Source organism: Numenius arquata, chromosome 3, assembly GCF_964106895.1.
Source record: "Numenius arquata chromosome 3, bNumArq3.hap1.1, whole genome shotgun sequence".
NCBI classification, from domain to species: Eukaryota; Metazoa; Chordata; class Aves; order Charadriiformes; family Scolopacidae; genus Numenius; species Numenius arquata.
Genome location: NC_133578.1, coordinates 6,205,935 through 6,225,738, shown reverse-complemented (window position 1 = coordinate 6,225,738; position 19,804 = coordinate 6,205,935). Strand labels below are relative to the sequence as shown.

The window sequence follows — 19,804 nt, the reverse complement described above, 5'->3', positions numbered from 1 at the left end:
CTGAGAGACAGAAGCAATTTAGTGACCTAGTGGAAAGCCTATGCTCTGCTGACAGGGATGTGTTATTCTCCAGGTTTCTGATGATCTGAATAATGCTGAGACTTGAACAAACACCTCTAGATATACGTGATTACAAATCTCATCATGATTGTATGATTCAATCTTGCTTGGCTGGGAGTACTTCATGTTAAGTGTTGAGTGACATTTGAATATTCCCAATCATTAGAGTCCAACTTCTTCTAGGCTTAAAAATTCTATTTCTGATAAGGTCTTTTCTGACCTATTCTATTCCTGATTAGGCCTGATTAGGTCTGTGCAACTAGAACTTAAGGAAAAAAAAAATCGCAGGGCAATACTTGAAAATATTTGAGATTTCTTAAGTACTAATAATGGGTTTATTACTGTGGTGTTCATTCTAATTTATTGTCATCTTCAGCACTAAAACCATGTGCAATAGAGTATAAAACATTACAGATAAATCTGATTATGTATAACTGAATGTGTTATTTTTAATTTTATTTACCATTTCAAGAAACTGAAAAGCCTTCAAGATAAGAAGGGATATTGTGAGATACTTTAAACCAATTTTATAGTTATGAATATGTAAAAGCACCCTTTCAGGTTATTACAATATTTATCACCTTATACAATTTTTTAAAAATTAAATCCAGGCATGCACCAATTTTTTAATATGAATAAAGTACTTTACTTTCTAATATCTTAGCACTTCCAGCTCCCTGTTTTATAAATATGTAATTGCAGCAACTGCTGCACTTTAACATGGGACGTTTCAGATAGAAATGGATAGCTCTGAAAACTTAGACAGTGATTTACCTACACTATCTAGAAGCATCAACCAAAGTAATTAGTTTTTCTTTTCTGATTACTTTTCCTTTGGAGAGTCACTTTAAGCTTATTCTAGTCACTGAGATCATCAATGTGACATTTAATGTACACAATCTGGCTTACTACAGCATTTCCCAATAGCAGATTTCCTTTGAATCTACAATACTATACATAAAACACTGCATTAGCGTTTTAACACATTTATGTGAAAAATTTCTTGCTTCGATTGTATAAATATCTCCTCCATGATCAGATGCAGAAGAAAAATGAGATGCCATCAGGTTACCCAGCGCAAGAAAGCTAGAGCTGGTATGCTGAAAAAATGCTATCTTCTAAAAGGGAAATCCTAGGAAATATATCAAATAGTATCATTTACACTAATAGCAAATTTATTTATAGTAAATAGTAAAACAAGAAGTATGAAGGAAATAAAATAAGAAATTCGTACTTCAAGGTAAAAGGCTGTCAAACATAAAACCTCCATTATATGACAAAAAAAAATATATTTAAACAGGTTTGCTGGGAAACTAATTATTTTTAACATCAATTATTGAATATGTGCTATGCTAACCTATTAAAATCAAAGTCAGACATACAGTTATCATTTGGCAATGGATAAAATATTACAATTTCAGACAGCTACCATATATAATTCTTGATACATTTTTGCACATATTTTTATCTTTCAGAGGCCAAGGCTGAGCCGATTTTTTCAGTGAAAAAACCAAATACTCTTATGAAAATTAAATGCACTTATATTCATGATTTTTGATTTGAATTTGGCATCCCATTTGAGCAAAGTCTCTATCAAGATGACATTCATTCTCTAAATTGCAAAATATTAATGAAGGACAAAAGACATATCCTCCGTGCCCCCAACCTAATTTTCTTCTAATAATTGTTCAAATTTTTGAAACTTTTCCGTAAAAATGAAATTATTATTACATCATTAGGAAGCAATAGGAGTTTTTTCTGCACTCCTACCTGGCAATTACAACTTTTTGACTGGGAAAAATTCTTTGTTCTTCTTGAAATAGTTAAGATTAGAAAGAAAAAGTCTGGAGTAATCCCCAGTCCTGAGAACATTCCCTAAAGTAACAAAATACAAACTACTCTACTACAAATAAGATACAAATACAATTAAATTTTACTAGGATGTGCTACTATTACTGTGTTTATATGCATATACCAAAACCTCACAATCTGGTTTCAAAGCATTGAAGGAGCATTTCCCAAAATACTCAAAAAAATTTAATTCTAGTAGTGACATTATTAATCCCCAATTACCTTGATGTCACTTCCATTTAAAGACATTCTGTTTATGCGGCTGCCATTTGGTCTGCTGGAATCAATCCAATAGATGAACTCTTCTCTGTAGTCAAAGTCTATTGCAATCACATTGTTCAGCCCCTAAAAACAGAAAAAAGAAAAGTCCATTCATTCAAATGTTTGAATACAAACCGTTGGATAGCATTCAGAATGCAAAACACATTGCATGCAGTATTCAGAATCCTTTATTTTACTGACTGCATATTTTTGAAATATCACTCTCATTCTTCCATACATAATTTGTAAACAATCAGAAAAAGATAAAAAATTGTAACAGAAATAAATATGGTGACAAAGAACTATCTCACTTAAAAAATGCAGATGACACACAAAACCACATGAAGCTTCTGTATTTTTCTTTCCTATTATTAAAATGAACTTTAGCAATAAATACTTTAACTTTTGCTCAATTTCCCTGTTAATGACTACCTTTGGCGTTACTTTGGTAGACTAGATGACATTTATTTTAAAATAAACTCAGAAATAGCATAAAATTTATTATTTTTATTAATGAAAACATTTCATTATTAATATAAATTAATCAGAAATTCAAAATTGTGATGTTAAAAGAAGCATTAATTTTAATTCCTGCATGAGGAGGTTTTAAATTCTTAGATCCTGTATTGTAGGTACTGTGTGCAGATATATATATATATATATATATACACGCACACACACACAGAGGTAGTATATACAGTGTGACAGCTGGAGATCCAGCAGGCATCTGGAAGTCTCCTATGGCTCCAGTTACTAAGCCAATAGATTTTATGAGAGTGTGATAATCATATTTGAGGTACTCCTACAGGTTGGAAAGAGCAGCCATATAATAATGGCTCTTCATCCCAAATGGCAGATAAGAAACAGGTATTGCATTCAGAGGCTGGCTCTTATTTCCTCAGCTGAGGTTAGGAAAGTCTTTCACCATAATCTGCTTAACATTCTGAGATGTGGTGAAATCAGAATTATTCTTCATATACAAAGATGTTGTTATTAATCAAAGATGCCCAGAGACGCTGTGGATGCCCCATCCCTGGAGGGGTTCAAGGCCAGGCTGGATGGGGCTTTGAGCAACCTGGTCTGGTGGGAGGTGTCCCTGCCCATGGCAGGGTGTTGGAACTGGATGATCTTTAAGGTCCCTTCCAACTCTAACCATTCTATGATTCTATGGAGCAGCAGTGGTAAAAATAATGGATGCAGTTTGCACTCCTTTTAAAACCACAAGATAATTTTAATCAATTCCCTTATCAGCCCAATGCCATTCTACTCTCAGGTAGATCAGCAGCCTCCCTTGTTAATGTAATTCGTAGTTGTAGAGGGGACGTGCTGGACTAGCCAACTCTAAAATAAACAACTAAGAACAACAATATTTAATTGTACAGAAAGTGATACAGGTCTCATCTGCCAAATACTACCGTGTAATACTGTAAATATATCTTTTGATTAAAACGTAGAGGAAAAGAGTGATTAGGCTGCACAAGCCATCATTAAAGAAAGCCTGAAACAATAGTTTTGGAGGACTACTCTCATTTTCAAAAATCCCATATCCATTCATAGTGTTTTAACGCCACCAACTGCAGCTCTGTCAGTCATAACTGTGCTGCAAAAAACCTTTCCTGTCTCTTTTTCTACTGCTAGTATAAATGCATCTACTAGTATAAATGCAACTCCCTAGCCCAATTCTTAACAAAGGAGACAACAGGTGAACGAATACAAAAGACTATCAAAAATTTATAACATTCAGTAATTCATCTACGTATTCTACAACACTGTAAAAGTTTCTTAAGTACCCAGACTAATAAAGAGAAATGACTGCCTGCAAGTCTTTGGTTTCAAGTGTTTTATTTTGGGTCAGTTTAGTTCCAATATATATCAGAGCATCAACTGCAGGTAAAATTATTTCTGAACATCTTCAGTAGAGTTCTCTGTCCAGACAACATCTCCTCTCGTCATCCTCATGACACTTTTAAGTCCTTCTAACATAATTCTTTGTCATTTCTGAAGTAATATGCTTTTAGAAGGAATAGGGAAGCTTTCAAATTGCATCGGCTGCATTATTCTCTCATTTTAAACCCGTGGTTTTGTTTGTTTCTGTTACACGCAGCACAGGGTACCCTAGGCTGTGATTTGTGTTGCCTTGGTGCCCTAATTAAAAAATGCAGGTGAAAACCACAAATAATGAGGAAGAAGGGTCTCTCTATCTACTCTGTCTATGGGCACCCTAAGAATTTTGATGACTAGGAGTGAAGGAAATGGACGGCAAATAACATACATGAGACACAATTCAAGCAGTTGTACTGTTTATGTATATTAAGGAAACAAAAAGAGGAAAAAGCTGGTACGTAACAACTCAGAGAAGACTGAATGAATTCCTACTTTCAGCTCCTTTACTCTTGAGTTTATATGAAGAACTGTTAGAATGACAAACCACGGATCAAATACACAGAGAAGGCTGGTTCTGCTCCTTTGCCAGAGCAGCTCCGGTATTTGCCTTTATCTGGTAGATGTCTAAGGAAGAGCCGATCCACCATAACATTACAAGGACAAAAAGATGTCCTTATGAGGAAGACAGCCCACCTGTTCTGCTGGTATAGCTCCCTCTTTTGCTTTCAAATCTGGATGCTTTTAAAAATTCCATATTTGTAGGATCAAAGGCCAGTAGGTTCAATAGCAGAGGTATTTATTAGACTAGAGAATTAATGTGATATGGAAAACACAGATTCTCTTCAATGGCTGGAGCTACATGTCTCTAAAATACTGAAGAGGAGTCCATTGAATTCAAGGCTGATGATGCTCTCAGCCAATCTGTCAGCACCAACCATAAAGAAAATTTACATTTGCTCCCCCCTCTTTTCACAGGCTTCTATTAATAAAAACATACCAGCAAAAGAGGAGAGAGGCAGTGAGATGTAAATGAGAGGTAGGCAGAAGGATTTCAGAAGAAGAAACAGACTTCAACATAATGCTTGCTATGCTTAAATAAAGTCAATGTTTAATGCAAGATGGTTAATTTTGTAATTACTGCTGTAAAGACCTGAGCACCTCTCTTGTGACATTAGGACGCACAGCTTACTGACAAAATAAGTCACAAAAAGCCTAACGCTACTGACTGGTAATAACTAATTTTATAGTCTTTCTACAATTTATTAATTAGTACTCGAGGAAATAGATGTTCTTATTAAAACATATTTTGGAACTCTAATCTCTGGTAAGTAACTACACTTAGGTGAAGCACAGAAGCAGAGCAGAAACTGCTATTTTTAGACAGCTCTGTAATTACTGGGTGACTTTCTATTTTTGTAGTTTTTTTTCAAATAAGGTTGGGGTTTTTTTTCCTGTAATAATAATTTAGAGTAATTATTTAAAAAATTAGATTTAGTCAAAGATATACGTTCACGTATTGTAATACTGTAGGTCTTGGAATTGTCTGTCTAAATCAAAAAGTAGATTTAGATTATGACAGTAAGTAGCCCAAATAATACGTGGCCAAATAGTTTTGGTTTGTTTGTTTGCTTTTTATTTAACTGAAATATATAAATTGCTCAAAACATATTGTGATGGAAGAGGATCACAAATGACATAATTATTTTAGTACATCAGAATGACTGACGAAACAACTGCCTGAACTTTAATCATGTCAAATTCAGATAAAATAGTCAATTTAAAATATTATGAAAGCTCTGAAGATACTGCAGTTGTTCTGTGGTGCATACAATGCCAATTGTAGCGTGATGTTTCTGTCAGTTGCACACTTTAGAAAAGAATAAAAGTATTGAGTTAAACTTAGAGCATGGTACTATGGATTATACCTGTTTCAACAAAGTGTAGTTGGATCCATCAGTGCTAATTTTTCTTATTTCATGATGATCAGCCAGAATTAAGAAAGGTTCCTCATCTAAACCCCGGGAGAAAGAATATATTAGACTAGCTTTTACGTTAATTTATGGAAAATCAGGAATACAATGCTGAAATACAGGTGGTTTGAAAAATAAATGTTACATGCTCTGATCAATGTTATGGATGAAAGAAATATTTAAAACATTCAAATGTTCCAAGAAAGATCAATGATGCAGTATAAAAATGAACAAAGCAATCAATTAGTATATTTTTCAATGTTATTTAATTTTTTTGCCTTTGTAATACGGGAACCATACTGTATTTTACGCTAATTTAATGTCAGAGTTAAATTTGAAATGTATTCCATACCACTTGTTTTAATTTCAACATTCACTTGCAAATTATCACTAAGACTACTGTTTGTTACGGTTGCAAACCAAGAACGTTTTGACCATTGCTTTTTGAGATTTCAATACTCTAAACAGTACAGACATAAAGAAACAGTTATTTGGACAAACCTTGATTTTCTAATTCTAAACCAAAGCCAAATGTGGCTTTTTTTTTACCCCCAGTTTTCTAGTTTATCAAAAAATACTCCTTCAGATACTCATTCATGCCACCACTTATTTTGAAACACCTCTGACACTGACATATATAATGGTAAAAAAAATAAACCAAAAATATTTCAAAAGCTGTCGTTATTTTAACTCTATTGACCTTTATTTAGCTCTGTTGTAGCTAAGAGACTTCAGCTGCAATAAAACAATTACTACTAATAATTAAAAATGTATTTAAGACTTGTGTCTACTGCTCGTACATTCTGGAACGTAACGTGTTGTCCACCCTACTCTGCTCTTGCACTGAATACATTGTACAACTGTGGTGGCGTGGTCTGTCCGACTCTTAAGACATTCTCCAGTTTTTAAACGATCCAAGACATCATCCTCAGCACCGACTGTTAGTGCTTTGTGGAGAAGGGCTGTAACGTTCTGCTCTGTTGTAAGAGTTCGAGGCAATTTATGCAAGAAATAAGCACGAGGCCAAACATTCGCGTGTTGGCACCTCCTCGCAGCACAACCATCCTTGCCACAGCACAAACAGCTTTGTCGTGACCACTTTGGAAGTTTGATATATTACAACTCCAACAAACTGTACTATGAAGCGTTCCAGCTCCCCTTCTCGTTTGAGTTATCTATGGCTTCTAAATGTACAACTGGCATGCAAGGCATGAGGCAGGAGTAAAGCAAAAACCAGATACTGCATTTCTGCCCTCTCCTGTGTTTCATCTGATTACTCAGGGAAGAAGATGAGACACGAGTATGAGGCAGACAGAGGCGCCAGTCTTCTTGCCATTTAGAAAGAAAATAGATTTTTTTTTTTTTGGTAATATTTAAAATCAAAACACAAACAAACAACTTTGTGCAAGACTGGAATAAGGAGGAGTCTGCTCAAGCTGAAGATTGCCTGCACGATGAAGGAATTCCAGCAGAACGCAGTAATGGGATTTTTGCTTTTTTCCTGTTGACATTTTGCTCTTCCTTTCACTGATCTAGCGAATCCTACTCACTGAAGCACATAAAAATAACATCAGTGCCGTAGACAGAGGGCTGAGGAAATAATCAATGTTCTTATATACCTTGAACTTTACTGTGTATTACATGTAAGACTGGAGGATTTCATATGCTACAGGAATAATGGATTTTGCAACTTCTATTATTTTTTCCTGTTCCTTTTTCATACCAGGAAGCTTGGCATACATTCTAATATTCTAAAGTTGATGACATAAACCAGCAGAAGTCTTTTAGACACTTATAAACATGCTATTACCATGAGACTCAGAAGTAGAATGAAGTAATGTATTTTAAGTTTCCTAATACTTTTTCTAACACGGTTACTAAATCAAACTTTCATAATCCACTGTAACTATTCACTAAAAATGATTTGAGCATAATACATACTAAAAATAGAAATTATTACATTCAGACATTGAATCACATTCTTACTGTTTATTGAAGAAGTACTGCGCTTCAGAGTAATTCTTGTTTATCTTGCATAAAAAGGTAACACAGACCTTGGAGCTAAGGTATTTCACAAATTATTTTGGATAAAGTTGTGGATTAAAAAAAAAAAAAAAAGTGATACCTGAAAGGGATTTGCAGCCATTTGGGTTATCAGGCTGTATTTCATACCCATCTCCACACAAGCATTTGTAAGTTCCATAAGTGTTGATGCATTGCTGGCTACAGGGAAATCCAGACGAACATTCATCAATATCTATACATGTTTTGCCATCGTCCTTCAGCCGGAATCCAGGCCAGCACTGGCACTGGGAAAGAAAAAGAAATACATTTATTTTGAGTTAAGATGATGAATAGAATCAATGAGTATGTATTTTCTTCTGAAAATGTTAGCATTATAATATTTTTCATGTAGTCTCAGTTTTCCAAGTAACATCTAATTACATTGCTATTTACATTGCTATTTACACTGTTTACAGGCAGATATACCTACATTTCTTTTCAACTATTGCTGGTGTGATCCCAAGTACCATTCCCTCCCAAATAAACCTGTAGGATGAGCAATTATTCTGTAACTGAAGCAAAAAGCTGAAGCAAAAGCAAGACACTTCTTACAAATATGGAAAGGACTCTTCCATGAATTTAATGATGGATGGACCCCTTTGGAGTTCTTTATTTTCAAGTACACATGTGCTTTTGGTAAAGATAGACAGTTTTTAATAATTTTTCTTGAAACATTGATAACATATAGCATTCTGTGTAGCAGATACAGTAATGTGAATGAGAACTCCTAAAGCTGATTTTTTTGGGGGGAAAACCATCACTGTGGTGAGCTTATCACATGCAATGTGAGTGATGCAAAGTACAACTGGGTAGAGGGAGTTTGAAATAGTGGCATAGTTTAATCAATGGAAAACTTTGTGTCGTGTTCCCACCCGTACCCTCTCTATTATTCTCTCCAGAGATCCACGACATGCTCTCTCCACAACGATGCTACATGAACAAGGCTTTTGCTGTACCCAGCCTTAACTCCAGCTCTCCAGTCTATGGCCTCCCGATGAGGACATGGTTTCAGAGGTTTGAATACCTCTAGAGCTAAGCCACGTTGGACAGATTTTATTTAGTTCTTAGTGGGCCAATCCTGGGCCCACCAAGATGAAATATACATAATACCCAATTCCTCTCTATGTCTCAAAGCCAAAGAGCACATTCAGGTGATTCAGAAAACACCATCACATGCAGACAACTAATGGTTTTATTCTGCAACTAAGGCAATTTTATTTTGTTTCAATATTTCTGTGTCTTTGACTTGGAAAAAAAAAAATTGGAGAAAACTGTTATTCCTGCTATTCACTCCTCCTTTTCAAAAATTATTTTCAGTGTCCGTTATACATCAGTATTGTTTGTTATATTTAAAGCATTTTATGTTCTTTTCCATAGGTTTTAAGTATGTATTTTACCAAGTTTTTTTAAAAAATCGGCAATTATTTGCTTATTTGAAATAAAAATTTGAATGTTCTCACTATGGTACTTAAGCTACTTCATTACAAGGAAGTACCACACACTGGAGTTTTATTATAATCACGCAGTAGTTAAGAAGCAGTTAAGAATTAAGAATTTGCATTACATTACACCACATTTTGTAATTATTCACCTTGTATCCAACAGGAAGATCCTGACAATCTTGAGAACAGCCGCTAACTTTCTTACTGAGGCATTCATTAATGTGGCAGCTTTTCTCATCAGATCCATCACTACAATCTTCTTTGTTATCACAAACATCACTTTGAGGAATACACTTGCCATTTTTGCACATAAAAAAAGAGCTGTTACATGACTGCTCTGGAAAACAAAAAAAAAAAAAAAAAAAGAGAGCACAACTTTGTGTAGTTTATTAGTATTTGGAATGAGTTTTCTCATGGACCAGGTGCAATGCGTGTGTGTGAGATGAAACAACTGTGTAAAAATTGAATATTCATTTCTTGTTGATAGTATCATAATACCTTTTTACATTTCAGTGTCTTTAAAATTTTATTCCTCTCCTGGAAAACTTTAACATCTTATTCCCTCCTACAGATTTGTTTTCATTTAATTGAGAATCCTCTGCATTACCTGTGCACAAAATACAGTTCTATAGTTTGCAAAAGTTAAAAAGCAAGGCTTCTGTCCCCTGTGGATGCTGAGCTGTTTAGTGACATGACTGACAGAATTCCGATGCATTTCTCTTCTGAGGACACGCACAGATGTGGACTTTTTCCTGCTTGGCAAAACTTGAATCCATCAGCTCAGCTACATTCAGTTCTTCAGATCAGAACACTTATAGTTAAAGCAGATATGTTGCCATACCTTAAAGTAAATGAGTGATTTCCTTCAAAATTGATATAAAGAACTGGGCTACTGTACAATAAAGTCATAAGATCTAGACAGAAGAATTGGTCTTTTGAAAAGCCACAGAATAGGATATGATATACACACCAGGATTCATTTTCCAATCAAAAACCAGCCAGACCTCAGCAAACTTATCCCAGTAGAAAATATCAATAAAACAAATCACATTTGGTCAGTAATTTGCTAATAAAAATAGATCCATTTTTAATATAGCAAGAATAACCTCACATCTATTTCTGTGCAATAAATATTAAATATATTACATGTTTTCAGGGAAAGCAATAAACTTTGGCAATAATTACGTTAATATCATCTTATTTTAGTAGTAACAGAATTTATGCCTTAATGAACTAGCAGCCATCTTATGCCATAGGATCCAATGGCTCGAACTTTGTGACCTGAGGTTTTGGATGCTGAGGACTGACACCACATTCTCCTTGCAAGACATAAGGAACATCACCACGAAAGCACTCGAGATTTAAGCTATGAGTTTAAATTTAAGCTCCCTTATGAAGAAAGGCTGAGAGAGCTGGAACTCTTTAGCCTGGAGAAGAGAAGGCTGAGGGGAGACCTTATCAATGCTTACAAGTATCTGAAGGGTGGGTTGAAGGAGGAGGGAGCCAGACCCTTTTCAGTGGTTGCCAGTGAGAGGACGAGGGGCAACGGGCATAAGCTGGAACATAGGAGGTTCCACTCAAATATGAGAAGAAACTTCTTCACGGTGAGGGTGACAGAGCACTGGAACAGGCTGCCCAGGGAGGTTGTGGAGTCCCCTTCTCTGGAGATTTTCAAGACCCGCCTGGATGCAGTCCTGAGTAACATGCTCTGACATGCTCTGGGCAATCCTGCTTCAGCAGGGGAGTTGGACTAGATGATCTTTATGGTCCCTTCCAACTCTAAAAATTCAGTGAAATTCAGTGAGGTTTTACATCTGCCTGTCTACAATCCTAAACCATTGCTCTCCAAAAAGAAAGGTCACACATGTTATTGAAAAAATTAAATACAAACCTGAACTTTTGCATTTTATGTTTATAGGTGCTTCATCAGAATGGTCTGGGCAGTCAAAATCACCGTCACATTGCCACTGGGAATTTAACAGGCATCTTCCATCAGCACAAGTGAACTCTCCAGGACGACAGTGACGATACCCTGGAAATACAGCAGTCAATGACTCCATCCTTTGCTACAGACTTTTGACATAAAATTTTGTATATATAAGGCAATGTAAGTAAAAGTATCTCCTGTTCCATAAAAAGATACAAAGCCTTATATACTTATACACGATGTGTCTACCAACAGAGAAATCAAATGTCTCTTATGCAGCACAGTACAGTCATGAAACAATTCCCACATAAATAAAACATATTTATGCAGTTCTTAATCATAAATACATTTTTTTAGGTGTAATTTAACTTTTTGTGCTATTATTAGGAAATAGCTTTCTAACAGACATTTTAGAAATTACTATACCCAGCAAATATTTTTCGATATTTCGATATTTTGTGATTCTGTGATATGCTTGCTACTATATGCTTTTCCTTTAAAACGTGCGGAATACTAATCATTCTAACCAGACTAAACATGAATTTTCTAGGGTGGCCACAAAATCAGTATAAACAAAATGTATACATTTTCAAAGTTAAAGTGGATTTCTAACAGAAAATTATAATAAATAATGAAGTAAAGAAACCACAGACAGGCATTTTCTTCTTAGAGCCCAGCTGTTTAACCGAGAGTTCAAAAACAACAAAGCAGTAGAAAAATTTAGAAAAGTCAGCACAAATTTAGTTTTATCTATTAAATTTTGAAACATGAAGGTTGAAAAATTCCCAGAGGGAAAAATCACCTTCTATTTGTAAGATGTTTACTTGTAAGCGTTATAACACTAAACCAACTACCAAAAAACTCAGGTTCCTGTTTGGGAAAGAAGAGCATAACTTTTCCTGTATTCTATATGTATAAATTCTGCCTCAAATAATCTGCAGTCATTTAAAAGAGCCTTCAAAGCAAGCCTTGATTTAGTTTAAAACTCAAGAAAAAAAACATGGTTGTAAAGTAAGAATTACGTAGCAACACTCAATCTTATTATGAATAATGATTTTGCAACTTTTTTGAAGAAAACCCAAATTATATTGAATTATGTTTAACATTTTTTCCTCTTGAAAAAAAAAAGTGCAGATTTTAAGCTCAAAAATATATCCAAATTGTAGTACCTAATGAAACTTTGATTTAACTACTGAGGCTGTGAACATATGAAATGAGCCCTGACAGCTTTCTACTCTCTAGAAGTAAAAAAGGAATATCTGTTCTTTTTTTTCTAATTACTGCACTTCCTGCTATCTAATATAGCTTTTATTCTGATAGCAGATGGAAATATAACATTTGACCGCCCAGGATGAGATATCCGTCTACATCAAGAGCTTTAAATCTCTTGTATATCTTTAGTTGTCATTTAGAAATGTGTTAATGTATTATTTTCAACATGCAATATGTTATTACATCAGTTACAAACATTACTTGGAATTCAAAGAATTCTGTGGTCTCCTGAAGGTGGGTTGTTTTTGGTTTTTTTTTAACATAGATCATGTTTGAAAAGAAGGTAGGCTGGCTTGATTCAGAAAAAGGTGAAGCTTCTTGGTTGTGTGAAACACCTTTGCGAGCAAGATTTCACAGGCCAACAGCCTTGCCTCATGCCTGCAGCATTTCACAAGTACGTCATCATCAGAAAGGTCATTACAAACACGCCGAACAAGGGTTTTGCTCAACATTGCCTCTGCTCTGGAGACAGGGAGTAAAGAAACTGGAAATTGAAACCAGAAAATCCTTCCTATTCCTATATTTGTCTTTTGATTAGCCACATAAAGTATCTCACCTTCCTGATGAAATTTCATATTTTCACGGAATCACAGAATTCTCAGAGTTGGAAGGGACCTCTAGAGATCATCTAGTCCAACTCCCCTGCTAAAGCTCCCCTGAGGTCTCCCCTCAGCCTTCTCTTCTCCAGGCTAAAGAGCCCCAGCTCTTTGAGCCTTTCCTCATCAGGGAGATGCTCCAAAATCTTAATCATCTTAGTTGCCCTACGTTGGATTCTTTCCAGTAGTCCCCTGTCTCTCTTGAACTGGGGAGCCCAGAACTGGACGCAGTATTGCAGTTGTGGCCTCACCAGTGCAGAGTAGAGGGGGAGAATGACTGCCCTTGACCTACTGGCCACACTCTTCCCTATGCAGCCCAGGATTCCACTGGCCCTCTTGGCAACAAGGGCACATTGCTGGCTCACCAAAGTTTGCTGTCCACCAGGACTCCCAGATCCTTCTCCTCAGTAGTGCTTTCCAGAAGATCCATCCCTAACCTATACTGGTGCCTGGGGTTCTTCCTCCCCAGGTGCAGGACCCTATATTTGCCCTTGTTGAACCTCATTAGGTTATCGGCCCAGCTCTCCAGCCTGTCCAGGTCACGCTGGATGGCAGCACAGCCCTCTGGAGTGTCGGCCAGCCCTCCCAGTTTGGTATCATCAGCGAACTTGCTGAGGATACGCTCTGTCTCCTCATCCAGGTCATTGATAAAGATGTTGAACAGGACTGGGCCGAGTATTGACCCCTGAGGGACACCACTGGTTACAGGCCTCCAACTTGACCCTGCTCCATTAATTACAACTCTCTGAGTTCTGTCACACAGCCAACTCTCAATCCACCTCACTGCCCCCTCATCTAGCCCACACTTCCTTAATTTTCTAATGAGGAGACAGTGTTTTTTGAATAGACTTCCTAAATATAATTTTTTTTTCATTTTCAAGAATGTAAAAAATACATTCCAAGATGAAACAGTGGCTCATCTAGCTCAGCATTCTGTCTCTGACAGCAGCAACAGGAGATGTAATTTAGGGAGAATGTATTTTCTTCTCATGCTTTCCCCAACTTGAACTATTGCTATTTTTTTGTTTACAAGTAATTAATTATTAAAATTTCATTTAAAAGACAGAATTGTACAATGGAATCAAAACTTGCATCAAATAATTTTTTAAGGATTAGAATGATTGTGAACTTTTAAAATCTGTTTAGATGCAGATTCCAATACAAGTAGAAACTGGTTCCTCTAATCAGTCTCATTTTTATATTGTATCTGAAAAATACTCTAGAAAAAACAAGAAAATATGCCTTTCAATGATACAGATAGAAAGGAAAAATCTAGATTTTTAGAAGGATTTCCTTAATTCAGCTTTTAGGAATATATTTCAAACCAAATTTCATCCCATTCAAAGAGTATCTTGATTTTGTTTTCTGGGTTTTTTTTTTTTTTTGCTATCAAGATGCAAAGATCTAGCTCTAGAATCTAACAGAGCTATGATCACGGTACCTAGTTTGCAGTCAAATCAGAAATCACATGTTTAAAATTTGGTGAATTAGGCAGTTACAACCTGACAACACCTTAAAAAGTATGTTTTGGAATTTGATTCCTACTCTCTACAAGTAGCTCCCTTTCTCATAAAAGAATGTAACCCTTTCCAAAAATTGCACTATAATGATTTTACCATACTAGGTAAAGGTGTGTATTTGATTACCAGCTAATAAAAAATTGCATTGGGGCAGTGCAACATGTAACAAATGTTGCTGCAGATTTCAGTTTACTCAGTAGAAATTCAATAGAGCCAGTGCCTGAAGGCAGGTCCATACTACGATTAGATCAGGAGTTTGTACGTCCTCTGCTTCCCCTGCTGTTTCCTCCTTCTGCCTTTTCCAAAAGTCTGTCAAACCATCACTATTTATTTGTCATTATTTTAAGGATTAGAAGGCACATATGCTTGGAACCCTGTGTCCTGGGCAGGGGCAGAAGGTGAACCTAACTCTGCTCTGTGTGGGTCTGTGTGGTCAGAAATTTTTGGGACTAGTTATAAAATGGTGTTTAAAAATACTTAAGTTATAAACACTTTGCAGGTGTGGTTTACCCACTGCATTGCCGCTATTGATACTGAATGCATAGCTCACCCTTTTCCAATGAGTTATCTGTCATTAATAAGTCAAAAACCTGCTTCCATCCTGATTTGGTTTAAACTACACGAACTAAGCGGTTTCCCTACAAGAGCTTATTGTTGCAAACTGCTCCTTTCAAAACACGACACTGTAGTTTACATGACTGAAAAGCAAATGGTGCTTGCAAGGAAAGGCGTGTTCATTCCTCTTCTTTCTTCAAGGATCTAGAAGTTTACGATAGCAAGCGGTGTGGCACAGTGAGAGAGCAGAAGAACAAAACAGCTGGTAAGGAGAACCCAATATCCCACTAGATGCATTTTAGGATTTTATTTCTCCTCTGCTATTGCGGACTTCATGCCCATGCTTCATCAATTGGCTCAACTTTAGAGGGTTTTTTGTGTTTGTTTTTTTTTTCCGATCAGTTCAACTTGCTTCGACACTACTCTACGAGAGCAGTGGGGGATTCGCTTCAAAGGTGCTCTCCTGATCTGACCTATTTAATGTTGATGTGGCAGGAATGGCCGTTCCCTCTTAAGTACCAGCCTACTTCTGGTGAGCATAGAGAGAAAAAGGACAATTGGGCGACTGCCCAGTTCATCACAGGAACAGATTTTTTTCCATGTCATACACAGTTCTAAGTGATGTTGATGAAATCTCTTCTTTATATGACCACCAAATGAGTAAGTTCTTATTTGTTACGTTATATTCTTTTCCTACAACATTCTATTATATGTTTGACAAACTTTACATGAAAAATTTCACTAAAAGCAAATAACAAACATGTTTTTTCTTACAATCTTTGCACGTCTACTTGATTATTTGTGCACATGCAATCTTCAGGTCGTGTGTACAACAGAAACGCCTAAAATACATAGCTACCTATCTTCTGCTGGGGTTCTCATCTCTTGAGCACATCTAATAGAGTAAATAAGCAATATAGATTTTAACTGCACAAAATGAGGCATGATAACGAACAATTTGCCTTTTTGGACAGAATATTTGCTCTGTATTTACCATAAATATAATTTAAATAGATGGATGTTTCTGAGTATGGCCTAGACATACCGTACAGATAATCACATAATGTAAGAAACCCTAAATGCATGTGAATGGTGAAAATTGAACATTCACGTATGGTTTTAGTTGATATCATTTAACTGCAGTGATAATCATGACAGATTATTATTTGATAGAAAAAAATGCATATAGAAACAAAGATATATAGAACAGACATACATAATGAACAAGAAATTATACACTATACATTTTAAAATTCTGTTAAATGGTATTAGCAATCAACTGTAAGTCACAACAATTTGTCATTGTAGCTCCAGCACCAAGTTGATACCAAATTGTATTAATTAATGCATAATTTACAAGTTAACATCAAAACAATTTTAAAAAGTGAATCACAAATCACAATAGTGACTTAAATTAACAGACCCTGAGGAAGGCCTTACAGTTAACATTCTGAAATTGTTCTGTTTACTCTACTTTTGTTATACTTGCCACATTCCAGAGATTCATCTGATCCATCTCCACAGTCATCATCATGGTCACACACAAACTGTTTGGGAATGCAGACTTTGTTATGGCACATGAAAGCATTCTCGTCACAAGTGTTATTAGGAGCTAAGGAAAATACAGTACATAAAAATAAATGAAATTGAGAACAGTAAGATATACAGCCATTTTCTTACAGAAAGATGAAATGAGAAGTAGTTAGTCCGAGTAGATTCAATAGAAATAACCATAACTTTTGAGTCATACAAAAAGCACTACACAATTCAATAGCAGAAAAAGCTAATTATCACTAGACAGATAGCTAAAGAAGTAAGGATACCTAAAATCTCATGTAATCCAAGACAGAAAGGCTTCAGAAGTTGACAACGTCTACAACTAACCTAAGGTCTGCCCCTGAGGGAAAGAACATTTGGGAAGTAGAGATCCTTCCTATATTAGTCTGCCCCTGAACAAAAGGTCTTTAAAAACCGTAAATACTCAAAATATAACTCAGCCTATGAATGGTAAGAAATAGACTATGCATCCAGTAGAGAGAACATATTTCAATATTTTTAACCTATGTCATTTTTACATACATTAATAAAACAAACCCCCTAGTGGAACTATGACTGAACTCCTGACACTTTTAATAGAAATGTATCTCAGAAGACTGGAAGTACCAGTTTATAGGGAACAGATGTCAAGATCTGAACAATTAGCCAGCATAAATTGGAGACAGAACTGTATCACCCTTTTTGATGCACACCCTTCCTGACAAGCAGTAGTTTCTTTCTTCAGGAGGAGGAACAGAACTGCATAGTTACGAATGTGCTAATTTTCATAAGTAAACATGTTGTATAATATCTATGACATGACACACCTACTGATCTTCAGCTGGTGTACCTCAGTATATATCAAAAAAACCTGAAGAAGTTAGGTTGACTAAAATATGGAAGGATCTTGGTATGTATTCTCATATTTCGGAGGGCTGGAGCCCCTCTGCTCTGTGGACAGGCTGAGAGAGTTGGGGGTGTTCAGCCTGGAGAAGAGAAGGCTCCAGGGAGACCTTAGAGCCCCTTCCAGTACCTAAAGGGGGCTACAGGAGAGATGGGGAGGGACTCTTTATCAGGGAGTGGAGTGATAGGACAAGGGGTAATGGTTTTAAATTGAAAGAGGGGAGATTTAGATTAGATATTAGGAAGCAATTCTTTATTGGGAGGGTGGTGAGACACTGGAACAGGTTGCCCAGGGAAGTTGTGGATGCCCCATCCCTGGAGGTGTTCAAGATCAGGCTGGATGGGGCTTTGAGCAACCTGGTCTAGTGGGAGGTGTCCCTGCCCATGGCAGAGGGCTTGGAACTTGATGATCTTTGAGGTCCCTTCCAACCCGAACCATTCTATGATTCTATGTGGTCCATCAATCTTTACTAACAATCTTGACAGTATAAATGTATGATACTACAGACACAAACAGCGTCTGGATATTGTAAAGGCAAAAGCTAAGAAAAGAAATACTTTACGTTTTTAACATGCCAACATACCACAGCCTGCTGTGGACAGTTCGTCACTGCCGTTAGGACAGTCTCTCTCACCGTCACAAAGCCAGTGCTGGGGAACACAGGCGTGGGAGCCCAAGCAACTGAATGTATCTGCTGCACAGGTCACGGAACCTAAAAAAACGTTACTTGTGAGTCTTGAACACATTCTAACTGAATTATTATTTTTTTTTTTTAAGGTAATGGATAATGACTAAGGGGATTTTATTTTAAAATAAACCTGAAAAATTTGGTTCTGCGCAGTACGATAAACATATTGTCTAAGACTTCATTTTACAATGAAATTTTGACAATCTACTATTTCTTTCATTCTTTCCAATTTCCATTTCCAGTTTTCTGCAAGGAAATTTAATTTACCTTACTTCATGAAAACCATCCAACAGAATAACTTTTCAAACCAGTTTTGGTCTCTCTGTTTTGACTGCACATTTGGACTGACTGAACAAAGGAACTCACATCACTATACTCTAAGCCAAGAGGCTAAAGGTATTCAAAACTTGCATGAGTCAGCCCCATGTAGAAAAGAACAATGTCTACCAAGTACAATAGTAGTGGGAGTAAGAAAATATCTGACAGTTCTAATGCCAGTAACTCAACATATTGTTTGACTAATTTATTTTTTTCTTAAACTTTCTCTAGATAAGATTATTATATCCTAGGATTAATTTTACTCTGCTCAGAAGTAAATTTTTGTGCAATCCCTCACTCAATGAATTCTCTTAGATAAGTTAAATATACTTCTCTAAAAAGGAAACAGTGTATTTTCTACTAATTTTAATTAGAAATTAAGGAAATAGTAAAACAAATTCAAAAATTTTATTTTTTGTACTATTTATGCAAGAAAGACAGAATTTCATTATTTATACACATTTACCATTTTTCGATACTTTTACAGTTAAACTTCATATCAAAAAAATATTGATGCTTTAAGACTGAAAAATCTGAAGTCATCTAGATCTGTCTTTTCTTCTTGCGACTCAGATCTGCCTCCTTTTACTAAGGAGAAATACAGCCTTAACTCTCCCCTGTTTATAACTGGTGTGAATTTTAACCTGTTCAAGACATGGCCTACAATTTTATTGGTGGGCTTTCTTCTAATAAATAATAAAACTACAATGTATTGAAAGTCAAGACATTAAAAGAAGTAATTCTGAAAAACGGTGAAAGAAAAGAAAGAGGCAGAAAGAAACCTTCCCTTTCAAACAGACATTGCCTCCAACTCCCCAGTCCTCAGTATGACCTGAATACCACCAAAAAATGAAGTGTAGATGGATGTCAACTTGAAGTTAAAGTAGTAAATTCATACATATTTTGCCATATTAGAACAGTATAACTTCCAACGTCATCCTTTTAATTTGTTGGCA

The 19,804-nt window shown here is 35.9% G+C and overlaps 1 protein-coding gene across 1 annotated transcript in view; it reads right to left on the bottom strand.

Annotated features, from left to right (window-relative positions):
* Positions 1-19,804, bottom strand: part of LRP1B (LDL receptor related protein 1B) — a 575,621-nt gene that overhangs the window by 111,054 nt on the left and 444,763 nt on the right. Inside the window, exons 52-58 of the mRNA XM_074145610.1 lie at positions 18,426-18,554; positions 16,892-17,014; positions 11,424-11,564; positions 9,682-9,869; positions 8,152-8,335; positions 5,982-6,067; positions 2,134-2,256 (exon numbers count right to left, since the gene is read on the bottom strand). Of these exons, the coding sequence (XP_074001711.1) occupies positions 2,134-2,256; positions 5,982-6,067; positions 8,152-8,335; positions 9,682-9,869; positions 11,424-11,564; positions 16,892-17,014; positions 18,426-18,554 (974 nt within the window). The remainder of the gene's footprint in view (positions 1-2,133; positions 2,257-5,981; positions 6,068-8,151; positions 8,336-9,681; positions 9,870-11,423; positions 11,565-16,891; positions 17,015-18,425; positions 18,555-19,804) is intronic.